The sequence below is a fragment of the Lineus longissimus genome, chromosome 9, assembly GCF_910592395.1.
Source record: "Lineus longissimus chromosome 9, tnLinLong1.2, whole genome shotgun sequence".
Classification (NCBI taxonomy): Eukaryota; Metazoa; Nemertea; class Pilidiophora; order Heteronemertea; family Lineidae; genus Lineus; species Lineus longissimus.
This window is the reverse complement of record NC_088316.1, coordinates 19643059-19659981: the sequence shown is the minus strand read 5'-3', so window position 1 is coordinate 19659981 and position 16923 is coordinate 19643059. Positions and strand designations below refer to the sequence as shown.

The 16923-nt window shown below is 40.7% G+C and overlaps 1 protein-coding gene across 6 annotated transcripts; it reads right to left on the bottom strand.

The window, feature by feature from the left end:
* Window positions 1–663: 663 nt before the first annotated feature.
* On the bottom strand, window positions 664–16833 carry LOC135493203 (magnesium transporter NIPA2-like). 6 transcript variants are annotated; one of them, XM_064780285.1, is made up of 8 exons: window positions 15237–15251; window positions 14587–14742; window positions 14170–14205; window positions 7493–7730; window positions 5839–5895; window positions 4270–4360; window positions 3769–3929; window positions 664–3586 (listed from the first exon to the last, which is right to left on the bottom strand). In XM_064780285.1, the coding sequence occupies exons 4-8, from the start codon at window positions 7635–7637 to the stop codon at window positions 2916–2918; spliced, it is 1125 nt and encodes a 374-aa protein (XP_064636355.1). In that variant the 5' UTR covers window positions 7638–7730; window positions 14170–14205; window positions 14587–14742; window positions 15237–15251; the 3' UTR covers window positions 664–2915. The 6 variants fall into 6 exon arrangements, with proteins under 6 accessions (XP_064636355.1, XP_064636354.1, XP_064636357.1 ...); XM_064780284.1 differs by lacking the exons at window positions 14170–14205; window positions 14587–14742 and adding an exon at window positions 16407–16507 and having other exon boundaries at window positions 15237–15283; XM_064780287.1 differs by lacking the exons at window positions 14170–14205; window positions 14587–14742; window positions 15237–15251 and adding an exon at window positions 16827–16833.
* Between the last annotated feature and the right edge of the window lie 90 nt (window positions 16834–16923).

Here is a 16923-nt window from a genome sequence, read left to right as displayed (position 1 = left end):
TCGAGAAAGGAACATATATATATATAGCTGTCCTCTCAGCTACAAGGGCATCCCAGCTCCAACAGATACATCGTGATTGTTCTGAGACAGACTAGAGACAACAATCACATCAAATTCAGGCCCATCTGATAGGCATTGCTTCTAGTGTCCATGGTCACATCCACATGGCTGATATGCATCACTTCTTTATAGTACCCTACATGACAGCCAGGCCCCTCTCACCTCACCACTGTCATCCCCAGACTGTCTCAAGACAATATCAACAGGCATCTAAACTGGGGTTGACAACTGGAGCAGACAATGCATATCTTGGAGGCAGGGATGTGGTATACATGTATACACTGCAGAAGTGGTGTGTATTGAAGAGGCCTCGATGTGGTTAAGGACACAATGGAGAAATCATGTAAACTCATCATAGGCCTGGATGTGACCTAGGACACCGTAGAGGGATTCGTAACAGAGAAGCCTGGCTGTCTGTCCCAGTGAGGCCTGAATGTGACGTAGAATGCAGCGGAGTCATTTGTATCGGAGAGGCCTAAATCACGACATGTGACTAATCCACTATGTCCACTCATTCTGAACTTCATGTGTGGAGGATGATTTTGGGATGCACCAGACGAACGTGGTACCAAGCTCAAAATGGAAAATACCAACAAAACACAATTATTTACAAACGCTCTCTTGTATATTTCAGTTCTAGTCTAAGATACATACAGATTATAAAACCACACAGAATGACATTTTCCTAAAAAAGATATGTACACATTTACAAGCTTATCACGGAGATCGGACAAAGGTTACATGAAATAAATAGTGATGACTTTGATTGATGGCCAAGTCAGATGAGCTTGGCTCAGAAACAGGGTGCAAAGTGGAGCATTGGAGCAAGGATTCAGAAAGACACCTCTCACGAATGCTTCTCCAGGGAACCGAGTCATCCATGAACAACATCACAACCCACTCTCCAATGCTTTCAGATGCAACCTTACTAAGTGTGACACAACTGGTCAATTTTTCTCCCCCAGATGTCCTCACTGAGAACAACCATGGGAAATACAAGTATTCTACACAAATTCACAGCGACAATGAAACACCCAGGTCATCCAACCAATGAGCACAACGAAAATATCAATATATTTTACTGGTGATCAACTGGCAAAAGGGCTAGGTCCCCGGTAACAGTTTTTCAGCAGTCTTGCACCCAACTACAACTTTCTTAAATGCTGTGTAGATGGCTTGGAACCAACTGCCTGTTTTATATAGACTTTGATAACCACCATGATTGATACAACTAACTTCAAGTCTTTCAAACTGTTCTGAAGTGCATCACAGAGATATCAACAATCAACAAGACAGATGCATGTCTACCACAATAACAATAGTTATGGATCACAACCATGAATGTCATGGATGGAATTATCACACAGCGGTCAAGAAATTGTGAAAAACATGGCAGCAGGCAACAGGAATGATTTACGACAGAACACATTCACACGAAAGACATTATTTACAACAGAAAAGAGCAGAAAAAAGGCCAATCTACAATCATCCATACTTATAACCAAATTCAACAACCTCACCCCCTTATTATCATCAGAATGTGCATTGATTCAACATACATGTACATGTACGCAGCATTCAGAGAGATGAAGACTGGGCACAACCAACAATCAGCCACATCTGAGACCAGGACCAACAAGTCTGGTCCTGTGATACCCCAGCCACACCTCACTAGATGGTGATGACATGGGGGAAGCTTTTAACAATTCACAAACAGGGTAAGTTATCAAATAACACAATATTCGGGAATGCAACAGTTTCTAGTTGAAATATGGCTTACTGACTGACAAGACTGCCTTCACATTGTGAAACACTTCTCAATTCACAGACTGCACATGTTTCATTCATCATCAACCAAAAAAGGTATGAAGTAAAACACAGATAAAATATCTTATCAGGGCAAACATTTGTGATGACTCGACCACTGGATCATCTCACCACAAGTCTGTTGCATAGGGTTGTCTATAATCTCTCAGTGAATGTGATATGTTTAATCATAAAATCAACAAAACTTTACATTTGTCAAGACTGTTGCAATAGAATAACCTTGTGTTCCAACGACCATTATGACCAGTTGGACATCCACACCCAATTGTGACCTAGATAATGTTATTTCCCTCACACCAAACTATTAACTTTTGGCTTTGCTAACATTACAAAGTTTGCAGCAAGTTTTTTGAGAAGAATGGCCCAACATAATGAGACAGTTCCATCAAAACTCTAATCAAAAGTGTTATTTCAGAACTGCGAATAGAAAAGCAAATCCCTGAAAATACTAGGTAACTGATCCCGGAGTCTGAATGTTACAAATCTCCATGGATCTAACTACCATACCTGGTTTTCTACAGTGATAGACCTATCATGAAATGACCTCAAGCATATCATTATGCATTCAGACAATTAGATTCCCAACATTCTTTTCGATTGGTCCCTCAAAGTAGCAAAATAAGTTAAAAGCTGCATAAAATTATGCCAAACAGTCAACAATAGAAGATGCCAGTGCAAACACTATTGTTCCATGAAAGCTTGAAAGCCCAAACAATGGCACTTATTGCTCACCACACAAACACCTTCTAAATGACCGTCTTGAAAGCAGCACAATCATATTATCATAAATATATAACGGTGAGTATATTTACAAGTATCTTACAATATCACGTCCTCACTAAAATAAAATGATAAGATTAAGTCTAGCTGAGTTTCCAGTCCCAGTTGACAAGCGCCTCTGTCAACTCACCCTCCCCTTCTTTTGGTGCTAGCACTTCCGACTCTGCATTACTTGTGGTGTCGTCCATGATGTTCAGACTACCATTGGGCATCAGGCTCTCATCGTCAGTGCTAGGGATTGTTGCTAGTCATTTGTCGCCGAAATGATTGTCGTTGGTTGGGCGGAAGAGAACATCGCCCTGAAGATCCTCCTCACTAGCTTGGGTCTCCATGTTGTCCAAGAGCGTCGACCGTATATCATCCTGTGATTGATGGTTATAGTTTATTTCACCATTTTGTTTTGCGATGGGAGCAATCTCTGTCTCTTTTCTAGCTTTTGGTAGATTGTTCAAAGAAACATTCATATCTTTGAAAGCGTGCAGCAGAAATATACCCGCAACAATTGTCAAGAATCCACAGATATTTCCCACAATATCCTCAGGTTTTAAGCTACCCCATTCCTTGAACAAAATGGCAGATGCAATAAGTACGAAAGTGGTGAAAAAGACGTAGAGAATTGGTGTAACTACTGACGTGTTGTAAATATCCAATGCCTTGTTGAGAAAGTTCATCTGGATTGTGATACAGAAGCCGACTTGGAAAATGACAAGCCACGTTAACCAATACGTGAACTGCTGATTTCCATTGAATGTTTGTTTAAGAGCGACACCCAGGCCCTTACATCCCATGACTGAGAGGGAGCCAATGGAACCAGCGATTGTAACGTATATGAGAGGATTGGTCGTTCCCCAGCGTGGTCCCACGTAGAAGATCAACACAGCACCTTGGATGATGATGTAGACGGCGTACGTGATGAAACCTGAAACAGAGAAACAAACAGGAGTCACTGTCAATCAATCATCACAAGCTGGAGCTAGTTTCCACGTCATCTATCATTTAAGATGATTTTCTGAGCACCAGTCCCAATACACGACATCTCCCATCAATGTCTTTCAGCTATAATAAACCTGTAATTAGAACTCCACACCACACGCCACTCACCTGGGTCTTTCATTTTTTCCCCCAGTTCCATCATACTGGTAATCTCTTGTTCCTTCGGTGCATGGATGACGACCACTGTGGAGCCCACCAAGCAGATTGCACAGCCTAACTTGCCGAGCAAGTTCAGCTTTTCATTCAGGAGTTTTGATGAGAGGACAGCACTGAAAGTTCAACATATTGCTCTATTAGGTATCAGCAGTATCTGTGGTAACAGATCTTGTTGTCAAAGACGAGAACGTTGTCTAAACGAATCCACTCCTCCACACCATCTAGCTTGCCGATTGGCTCCCTACAACAAGGAAGTCGAGAGCTGGACAACTCTATACATGCGGCAAAGTGAAGGAAACAGTGGCTTCATCAACTGATGGAGAGATTAGGTTCCAAGATTCAGCCACAAATATAACGCACGAGGTGAACAGTTGTCCATAGATGGGAGCCTGATCAGAGGGTAGGTTCAAGAATCGCACTGGCATTGTTCATTAGTTCTGACATTGCACTCACCTGACTAATACACTGAGAGCTCCTAGTGGCGTAACTAGGGTTGCCGGCGCAAAAGCATAGGCTGCAAAGTTGGCACATTCTCCACCGGCCACTGCAAGAGAAAGGACATGGCAAAGTTTGGTCAATTCTATAAAAATTACTAGTCAATGTAGTTACTATCACAAAACAAAGATGGCCTCGGTATTCAATAATCCCAAGCAAATCTAAATCCATGTTGTTATGCATACTGTGTCGAGGCTATTCAGAGGTTCGAAGTGTGCCAGGTACACATGGGCCTATTCCCTGTAAGACAAGCCTTTTCTAATGGCACCACTAGACCAGCTAATCAGCATAGACAGAGTATGTTCTCAGACACGGTTGATGTAACTTGTTGTCCAATGTGTCAAGGACTGTTGCAATTGAATGCACCACACAATACACTCACTCGCCTTACATATTTCTGGTAAACATAAAGCAGCAGGCTGTGGTTAAGCGTACTGTCCACAGGCTTTTGGAACAGGTATATTTATAGATACATGGATGTGTATAATGTCTTTACCAGGGTAGTCCATCCAATAGGATTTAAATGAACTGGGATTAGAAGAAGGTTTCATTTGTTGGAATAGTTGATAAAGAGTGTCCAAAGCCTTTGGTGGTGTCTTAGTGGGGGGCAGGTTTTATTTTTACACAATCTGTGCGAAGATAACTTTCTTTAAGGTTTTGATGATAGGAGAACATATGAAAGACCACTTCCTATCTTTAGGGTTTTGAACTAGAGAGAACTATTTCAGTATTTGTTGATGAATAGACACTTTTCCACAGTACACAATATGTCCAATGACCATACTGTGATATCTAATGCCAAATAAAACATAATTTATTGATCTCCTGTGTCACATACTTGGGGTTGCATGAGTCTTACACTATCTATAGGGGAATGATTGATGTCTGTCATCACACTGGTCATATCCAAACATGGCAATTCCCATCTAAGATCAATACCTTTCCTGGTTTTACTCTCACCCCTGATAATGTGATACGATTATGAATGATGAATCTTCAGTAAAAAATATTCATGATGAAAATGCTCAAACTCAAAGGCAAAAGGCCTGGGAACCACTTTTGCCAAAATCCCACATCATTCAAGGTTGTCAAGTAGCCATATTGAAGCAGACGCTCTCGAGTCGAACAGTTAGAACGCAGCATGCCAGCTATTGATCGCACATCAGCCGATACACCAGAAGCCAATCAACGCATTCATCATGCCTGTAACAGGTGTCTGATGGCCGAGGCCCAGCCATGGATATACACTAGATGACACCCCACTTATTAATGGCCATACGCTGGACGGAAAATGACATGACTGGCTTGACCAGATCATTATCAATTTCTAAATTCAATATTAGTTTTCCATTATTGTGGGGATACAGGTTTATGTAGGCCTATGACGTCTACACTTGTATGCTGGAATATGATTGGTCTTGTCTGGCTCAGAAACCAAGGACAGACTTCTGGGAAGACCCACAAGAAGCAGATCAGTCATTTTATTCTGCCAACCCGTCACTTGACCACCCAGTCGGCCATACTTACTCATAATCATGCCCGTCCACCACAACCATTCTTTGAGGTAACCATATCCACCCGCTCCTGTGAACACACAAAACAAGCAATCATTAGACAGGGAACATCATCAAGAAGAACATCATATGCAACAGGACAGAACATGTGAAACACAAGTGGTGAGAACAGCCAGCAAAACCTGGATGCATCGAGACATGATAGCAAAAGTAAGTTGGTAACAAGTACTGCTGATCAATCTACGATGGAGGCTGGTTAATAGGGAAAAATGGCAAATAGTCAACAGATTATTTTCTATTGTAGACCATTGGCCGACTGAACAGAATGATGAAAATCGATGATCCAGATTGTCATCAAAAGCTGTCACACAATTGTGGAGGGCTTTTTTCACACGCTTGGCTCACCTTTAGTTTACCTTTGCAAGATCAATGAGCCCATATGAGCAAACGGGGTTTGAACGAGACAGACATTCAGTGTAGTCGAGAGAAATCAATTTCTGTACAACTGGTCTAAGCCGGTACAGTGATATTGAAACTCAACGTGACTTTTGCAATGTCGGCCAATGGTTTATTTAATCTGATGCATGTGGCAGAAAATCAAGTGTGTCCTCTGCAAAAAGGCGAGGCAGTTGGATGAATTGTCGATGGCTATACCCTTGAGCTTCAGTACACCAGCTCCATAAATACTATGCTTCTTAGCTGCATCATAAAATGTACACAAACAAACTACTAACTGGATTTTTCCTTCAGCATGAACTCTGTCTCAATGAATTCATGGACATCATCAAGAATTCAAGAATTCTAAACACCATGTGATCTTCCATTCCAATAATTCATGTACAATGGTGTTATGACTCAAATTACCTCAACAAGCGATTAGAATATTCTTTCATATCGTTTCTTAAATCGCTTTCCAATCAAGTGATGCATGCTATACTGAAGTTATGGAGCATGACAGGTGTTTCTTCAGCTTATACATCATATGTTCAAACTTGGTAAATAAGCTCATGGCACCAAAGTTCGAGAGGACCTATACCGACGCCTATCATGAATGAAATATTGTCCTTGAAGCTTCTAGCACAGCATCTCACCTTCAGAAAGATAACAACTGCGTCTAAAAGCTTTTGAAATAACTAAAGTCATTTTCAATTTAAACCCATCCACACACAAATACGTGAATGCTGACAGGCCATGACCTCCCTAAGCCTGCAATTTCTATAGTCCAGCCCTACAATATCTGGAGTACCCTAAGTCACAGTCCCAAGCTCATATATTAGTTAACCAGTCCCCTGACACTACACATCAATTATTCATTTCTCTTTCCATCTCCATCAGGATGACAGCACAGAGTGGAGAAACAAGTGGTTCATTGGGAAGTGCGCAGTTACCTGGACAATTATGACGCAGTTACATGTACCTGGACAATACTGATAGCCAATAAGCCACTTATATACATTATTCATGTAGGCTTTTCCTCAACAACAGTGGTACATTGCAATTTTTCAAGAGTTTTTGCTACTACTTATGACTACTGATTTGTCAAATTTCTGATCAAAGTTGACACCTCAGCTCTTCAATCAATACTTCAGAAAGATGACGACAGAGCAAACCCTGATCACATTCCATAGTAATTATAAAGATTGCAAGTTTCATGAGAGAATACCAACCCGCTCTGGCATTTGCTGTCCTAGCCAACTTCAACAAGCCCTTCTTCTTCAATATAAAACTGGACCCGATGAATATTGTGGAACTGATAGCGAGAAAGAGGCCGATGTAGAAATCGCGCTCAGCGTTTGGATTCACCGGGTTCATATCGGTCGAGTTGGTGGTGGTATTTGCTGTGAAGTTGCCAAAGTCGAAAAAGTCGATGGTAGAGTTGTCCGGTTCTGGAGTTGTCCTAAATTTCTGGAAAGACAAGGAGGATATTGAAGGATACAATACTGGCACAGGGAACATTTTGCATATTTACTACAATTAGAAGCCTTAGTCTATTGTGTCTGGTTTGGCTATGACACAACTTAACAATAATCTCCTGTTGTAATTCTGAAAATCAAATGAATTAATCAGTGAACTGCAAAAGTGGTGAAAATTGACTAGTTTTTTTCTCTTCAAACAGCATTCAGGAAATGTAAAGCCATCAATCACTCAATCAATCATTGAGTCACTTTATACAGACCTTGTGAGTGTCCAAGGACAGGGAATGAAAAACATGGACCTTTTGACAAAATAATTTTTTGTCATCGCCTCATTTAGGACCTTAACGCAACAATCCTATTGAGATTTATTCGGACTACAAAAATATGATATTTTTAACAATACCTTCACCAATTTGGTTGATAAGGAAGAACGTGTCTCCATACTGGCCTCAGCTCCTTTGAAGCACTAACAGTATACATGCACATGTCGTATACAAGTGTCCAAGCCCATCGCCATGTATATTCAACATATGTTTCAAAACAAACATCGGCATAAATCGGTCAACACTGTTATCAATGTTGACAAAGAGAAGGGAGAAATCAAAAAGAAAACTCCACTTAAGAAATCAAGAAATCCAACAAAACTCCCATTGTACAACAACACCAGAAAGCTAGAACACCAAGTATTTTAGCGTGTACACAACATGTACGGAAAGTTCTCAATGTTTACATTATACAAATTTGGTTATGCAAGAACTGGGATAACTTCCCGGTCGAAGATTGCACGATTGATTCGTTATGGCTGTTCTAAACCCCACAGGTCAACTCTTGACACAAATCTATCAGTCTAGACGCAAGATATCATTAACCCACTCAATCAACTAAACCAATGAAATGACAATATCTAGAGATAGATGGAAAGATGATATACCAGACAAAAACAACAACAGACACGGTTGTAAAATACAAAAATACAAGTGAATTTTTCCTCAAACATGCTTCAAATTTTCTTCAATTATGTGATTTGGCACTAAAACTTCATAAGTGCATCACTGAATACATGCAATCATTCACTACTCGACAAATTCTAATCAGTCCTACATCCTCGTCAGGCAACACTGGGAGAGACATTGGTTACCGTCGCTAAGATACTCAGGTAAACTGTCCCATCAATAAACACACCTTATTTAGCATGCAGTCGTTACTTATCTCTGATTCCATCACTGTGGGTAACCGGAAAAACGCCGACCGACCGACCGACCGACTGACCGACTGACCTGCGAACCTACCGTCATATGCCGTATCCCTTTCGCTTCTCTATAGCACATGTATCTGTGTAGTGCCCAGCGCAATGGACGTGATGGAGTCCGACGTGTCTGACAACAGCATCTCCAGTCAATTATACCGGGAAAACGAGCCCACGCGGTAAGGAACTGATAACGATACTCTAAAGATATGCTTTGTCTACATGGTCGGTGGATATAAAAACACGATTTGGGCCTAATCTATGCACTGTAGTTTTTCTATTCGAGTGTCTCGACCGATGCAATGCATGAACTGCAACGCGCAATATGCATTTGTTGTCATTTGAACAGCGCACGTGCGCTTGTTTACAATTTCATTTCACATGACCTGCTGCTGTCAGACACGTCGGACTCCATCACGTCCATTGCGCTGGGCACTACACAGATACATGTGCTATAGAGAAGCGAAAGGGATACGGCATATGACGGTAGGTTCGCAGGTCAGTCGGTCAGTCGGTCGGTCGGTCGGTCGGCGTTTTTCCGGTTACCATCACTGTGTACTATCAGGGCATATTGAATCGATGCCCGGCAGCAAAGGAATGGATGATGAACCCAGGAGAGAGGCATGACCTAGAATTGGATTGAAACATTGTACGACACGAACCTGCCAATCAGGGGGTGCTGCATGGCCACCCCAAATCGATGCCTGATCCAGAATCATCTCGAACAGAAAGCAATAACTCGCAATCATGCAGAATCTATCAAAGATCAATGAAGGAGGATGGGTGCAATCATACACAGGCCTATCGTATGGTTCATGTGGTACTAGTACCAGTGTTGTGATAATACCAGGCCTGGTAAATAGACTACATGTACCGGTACATGTATGCCTTACAGCAACATAACACTCCTACTAAATGGTATTACTAGATGCAAAACCCTGTAATTTGTATTGTAATATTTCATATTCTTACTTATCTGCCTAAACGAAAACAGATCAGGAAGAAAATTATTGTATACAAAATTGTACAAATGTGCCAAGAATTTCAAACTGGACCTGAGGGTATCTGGAGCTGATATAATACATCCATACATATGGTAGAACTAGAAGATAAGTTCACAAACCTGCCACAAGTGACCTTAGGCAAGTCACTTTTAGTTTTGATAGCTCTTATACTGCAATTCCAAGCGACACAAGGAACAATAGAGGTGAGGGGTAAACACAGATGACCGGCTCATACCATGCAAAATAACAAGTATTCCACCCAGTCAAAGATGACAGCAACAATGAAAGTCAAGAAATCTATGCGTTGGCCACCTCAATTCCCATGACATTCCATTAAAACTGGATCTTCACGTTTGAACTTATTTCTAAATCATCTAACACTAAAACCAATACAAACAAAGGCCCTGAGGGAATTAGAGCGTTTACATAAGGCCCTGTTTGACCGAACTTGATTGGAAATGTGTAGTTTGGATTCAAACAATTCACCTTGACAAAAAAAGTAAAGCAGTAAGCTTCTTAGTTTTGCACCAAAAATAGGACTTTGTTCAAGCTCTAAGCCGGTCCGGACGTGTTTGTGACGCATATAGGCCTCTTACAGGTAAATCAGACCAAATGAGCACCCCTCAACAGCGGCAACACAGCATACAGGGATATTCTATAACTTTTAGATAGCATGGGCCCAAAAGTTCCTTTAAAACAGTCCTTCTGCTACCCAAGTCCATGATAACGTACAATCTCATACTCCAAATATCAAAGTTTCCCCTCCCAAATAATACAGCATTCTATAGTTACGCTACAGTAACTATAGAGTAGTTTATTCATCACCAGTATATTTTTGTTATTAATTATATTATCACTAATACTAGTACGATTGACAGAACCGATTTTGTTTCATTTAAAATAAATGACGTTTAGTGGCTTGACTGTTGACTAGAGTACCACAAACATTGGTACTACAGAGATGTGTGGTCACTGAATAATGAACAGACACCAAACTAAAGTCCTCACGTTGTCAGATTCCTCCACAGGTTAAAGGCCGACACTGTTCGTTAAAATTTGAAACAAAAAGACATTTATAATTGAATTGGAAAAGTCCAATTGCACAAATGTGTTGAGCAAGGGGATCAAAACACCAACATTTTGATATGGTTTCATTTTAAAATCCATCATTTCAAGGAAATGAATGAATGAGTCACCAGAAGATCACCTATTGTAAAGAACAGGAATTTCATCCATAAACTTACCTTCATCACCTCTGTAACATATTTCATAGTCGAAGCAGTATGAGAGACAGTTTTTCCTTTAACAATGTCAGCAGTGGTGATGCGACGAGTGGACGGATTACTTGGCCCAGCCGTAGCACCTAGCACAGTTTTCATGATATTGTCAACAGTTTTAGCAGCATTTTCAGTAACAGCAGCCAAGGTAGGTGCAAACCGCGAAGTCACAAGAGAGCTCTGGCCCCCAATGCTTTGATGAGGTGAAATTCCATTGGACTCCATTTGCCCACCTGCTGGTGATGAAGTCGTCATCATCATTATAATTCACACAAACGTACACTATGAACGATGGAGTAATTTTCTGATTAAGCTCAGATCACCCCAATGAGAATCAATACACAATCCAGTATGACACCACTCCAGTTCTGCTTCAGACACACACTACACTGAACACCCCATTGTGAATAATCCACAAGAACTGAGAACCAAATTAACAAGATATCCAAATTCTAAATTGTATCGGAATTTAGTAAAGTTACTTGTGTAATGACATCATTTATGATCCTTTACCACATGGACACCCTATCCCCTTGAATTAAATTGTCCAGTATGCAAATTCCAAGCGACCCAAGTCTACCCTAAGCCATTCAACTGTGTAAGCAAGTGAAGTACATTTGAATAACAATGCCACGCTTTTCAATGGTTTTGACTGGTCTCGTCCGAACACACTACCTTGCTGTACAATGTGGGCATTGAGTATTGAACCAGTCATTAAGCATTGATTATGTGTTGGGCTTCCCTAGCAACCAGAGAAGTGCTGCCATCTGGCTGGAGATTAGAGACCTATGGCTGGAGACAAGTTGTGACAGTTGGGGTGTGAAACCAACTGTGAATAAGCTCAAGAATTGGTTACATAGTGACACAGTTGTTGGTCATGAAGCAGGCTGAGCCTTGGACACACAGGAGCCACCATTAACCGTCCTCCTTTTCCTATCAGTTACAAGAACCCTCAGATGCCCTCAGGTGCACCGATAGCTCACTAAAGGCACAGTCTAAAGTTTGCTCAAAGGTAATAACAGAGCAGACACAGTATTCGCTGGTCTCATTGGCCACCAGACCAACGTGATACATTGCAAAACACCATATCAAAATAAGTTGTAATTTTTTTCCTATCAAGATATTTTAGACCACCAGATCACAAATTTCTTACCACCAGACACCAGACAATCCAGTTCAGAAAACTTCCAAACACAACAAAATCCATTGTTTTGCCAGTACCAGTGACCTGTACCAAATGAAGGTTGAGTGGAGGACACTGGTAGTGGAATAAAAAGGCACACAGAATACACTTTTACAAGGCTCACATGACAAGGCTTTTGAGAATGTATAATAGTCACTCACCACAACTTGCCCAAAATCACAAAATGGTAATAGTCATCTGGTCAGAATGGCCTCTAAAGAATATCTTGCCGGATTATTGGTGTTTGAAAGAGTTCTGTTGTTCCTTAGATTAGCCAAATAGAATCATAGTTTCACCTTAAGCCAAAATCTTACCTAGTTTTGGTTGTTCACTTGCCAATCTAACGATGGTATCCTATCCGTGGCAAGCATATGATCTGGCACATGAATGTGTTTCCTCAGTACTATCATACTTTTATGCTCACAGTGTTAAAATGAACACCAGAGTACTAACTTTAAAACAATGCATGCACTTTGGCCAGGGCATTCGTGAGTGAGTTAATTACCTTGAAAGGACATGCTGAGTGGGCAACAAGTCCAACGAGGCCACTTATAGATTATCTGAATGTACATGTATGGGTGGCCATGCATGTGGCCCGGGTGTGTTTCAACATTTTTGTTAGAGGGACATTATTTATAATTTTCTATGGTGAAGTATTGACAATGTAAAGCCAATAAATAAACACTCGTTATCCATTCTTGATATGAAATTACCTTCTGGGTGAAGTCATCAAATACAAAGACATGATCATATTCGACATGCGCATGTAATGCATATTTGGTAAGCCCTGCACAGTCGTGCAATGAATAGACATCCATAAGCAAATTCTACAAACAACACAATAGTTATAAAGGCAAAAAGCAAAGCAGATGACAATAACAAATGGATAGCAGAACTTTGTACAGTAAATAGAAACAAAGTGATATTGGTAACAAATTTAAGAAAAGTTAGGAATATTGAGTAAGAAATCACATCAACCCATAGATGTTTTGATCTCCAGTACTAGAGTAAGGCTGCATGATGCACTTGGCAGGACAGCATCGTCTTAATCTTACTCGAGTTGTCTTTCCGAGAAATAAAATATATAAACAGAGCTACATGTACATTTAAATGAGGATCTGGCAAATACCATGAAGTCGGTTGGACCCATCAGCTCATAACTGAACAATTCCAACCATAGTTTCTGTCATTAAATGCTGGAGTGTCCATTCATGTCAGGAGAGCACCAGCAAATAAGTTACTAAACTCAACTGAAGCTGGGGAAAGGAAAGCCATGGAAAATTGGAAGTACGTGTATACAGGGTGTCCCAAACATCTTCTTCAGCACTTCATAATTCACCAGAATGCAACATCCGAATCAACAATCTTTTCAAGTCGGACTTCTAAAAGAGACTAAAAAGTGGTCAAGAAAACACCAGTTTGTTATTGCGTGTGAGTATAAGTGATCAAACTGTCATGAGAACCACTCGGCCTAGTAAGAAGGGGACACCCTGCACAATACAACAGGAGAAAACACAAAAAGCAGATGTATCAAGTACAACATGATGAACAATCAAGGGCTGTCGAGTATGTGTTCAGTCTGCAATGGAAAGAAAACATGCATAAGCGAAAATAAAACAGGACTGCGTCTGATAAACAGCAAGTTCGTGATGCAAAGAGGCTCTGTACATCAAAAGGGCATGCTGGATCTACTGAAGCAGTAGGGGTTAACTACTTACATAAGTGTACTAAACCAGGGAAGAGGCCACCATCATCTGAACACAGAGAACAATAGCAGATTATTATCAATGAGATTAAACAAACTGCAAATTCACAACAGCAAATGGCCAATGGGTAAAAAAGTTATGATAACAAGAGAAGGAGGGCAAATATTTCCTGCAGGTTGCAGATGCAATGCCTGCTACAATACATGCATGTATAAACTCGTCAAATGGAAATATGAACAAGAACAAACTAACAGTATTAAAACCCAAAAGGCAATATTCAAGTTTTGAAGTTCACGCACATCTGGACCTCCAAACACAGAACCTCATGAAGCTGCACAAATTTCTCCCAGCTGTCATTCACAACCTTTAATAGATTGTATCATAATGATTGATGACAATTTTCCAAGATGAATGTGACATGGTTTTTACCTTTAAAGTGAAGGAAAGTGTGGGGAACATCAACATGTGCGCAGACTGTGTCTGAATTTGTCAACTTGAATTTTGCCCATAGTTTTTTTAAATCACCGGAGTATGAAGGCCTTGAAGACTTGGCACAGTTTCAGCTGTGACGGTTGTGTCTGGCGCCTGAAGGGGAAAACAAATAATCCAACAGGTTATAAAGTGCATTCAAATTTCATTCAACAATCTTGTTTTAGATAACTTGAGTTTTGATTATACCTGGAACTACGCCTAACACAATGGCCTTAGAATAACTTCTGCAAGATTGATTCATACCCGTTTAAATTTGAGACAAATCACTTACATGCCTTGACAAAACTATAATACTCTATAGTCATGATAGTGACTGCCAACACCACCTATAGCCGGATGACAATAGCCCATTTATTCAAAACAAACTACTGTCACAAAGCATTGAACATCTAAAAAAACCTATTCGATTCCAACCAGACTTTTGTAGTTCAACATGTAGTTAGTGCATTGTTAGGATCTAGGAATTGTGTTAGACATGCTACATGTACATGTATCTATCTAGATATGTATGACTAGGAATTACAATAATTAATTGCTGTGAGATGTATATTATAACTAGGCCTAAACCAAGCAGAAATATACCATACCAACATCTTCAGCCTTAAAGTTCAACTGGCTTTCAGTCTCTAATTATCTAAGAAAAGAGCAGAATGAGGAAAACTTCATATTGCATGTTCAGGGTGAAGACATCGCAAAAATAAAGAATGCCAGTCCTCTGGATCGGATGAATGACTGAGCTAAAGGCTTCAAGCTGTATGTAATCCACCTGCCATGGCTTTCTCTGCAAGCTATGCACCCATTTACTCCTGGCCTGTGTGGATACAGAGAAGTTTGCAGGGTGAAGTGCAATGCTCAACCCTCAAGGACATAAAGACAAAACAGGGGTGATCCTTCGGAGATTCAAACCCACAATCTAGCCGTCTGCTCGAAACCCGACTATGTATATTGATGCCACTGACCTCCCTGATATTTAGCCAACTCTGAAACTATATCAGTTCTGGACGAGTCTTTATTCGGAAACGTTTCCTTATTCGAACACTCGGAGAGTTCAAATTAGGACCGAGTCCGAATTAAGATTCCCAAAAGGGTGTCCAAATTTGAAAACCTTAACTAAAACCACTAATTTGGTAGTAATACTACCGGTAATAGCAATGGACCGGGAGGTACCTCAAGTTATTGGTAGATGGCTGTGCATATCAATTTCAAAATGGACTCCGAGTCCGGATAAAGAAACGATTCTGAACAAAGAATCGTCCAGAGTGAGAAATGATAAAACAAATCAGGGTAGGCCCCTAAATCATTGCAAAATGAAAATGCATACAAAGATGACATGGGTGAGGGAGGTCGCCAGCCGGGCAGAGACAGAAACACCTGTCCTAGCTCTGCTCGCTGCTTTTCCTGTTCTTCCAGCTTGCTGTCTGTCTCAACTCAGTCAACATGGTCAAGTGAGCTGAACAGGTTGACTTGAGGACAGTTGTCTGAGTTGACTGTTGACAGACGACTCGATCGTGGTCGCGAATAATTGTACACTGCAGTAGTGTCAGTGCTGCATAACATGGCATCAGTTCAATCATAAATCACACAGCTGCTGTCATTTTGGAATTAGTGATGTGTGACCATGGTGACAGGTGCACCCAGCCATGGACATGGACTGGAGTCTGAACATGTCTTGTATAGGCAGGCCTACGCTACATACATGCATGCTGTCAATGGGTTGACCTTTTATGTTTTATGAGGACAATAGGTAAAGAACGAACATTTTGACGCTTGTTCCTAAAGCCAATGGTTCTAGAATTCCTCTCAACGGAAGTATTGAGGATATCGACCGACGGAAGAGTGCTAATTTTGAGTGGAAAAACAACACTCAAGTTCTATATTTCTTACCATGTTCAGGCAATTTCCCTAAAGTTCTGATGTCCACCAATTTTGTGGGGCCGTTTGTCGGTGCAAATGACGTCACGACGTGGAATTCCGTGCATTATCGTGTCAGTATCTATTTTAAGATCATACTCACGTGTTGTTGTTTACGTTTTGGACTCGGGGCAGAAGGCTTTGGAAATTTGTATTAATTTCCGTTTCTTTTACACTCAGATGATCATGTTTGAGCATTGACTTGATCTTTGCTTCTTAATATGGCTTGACTGTGGGGTATAATAAACCTTCGTCAAGTCACTTACCGGGAAACATCACATATCACATATCCTGGATTATCATGTGTGAATCACCTCGTGCTGCCCTTAGTGCTATTTATAGCTCAAGAGGATGTTGACATCG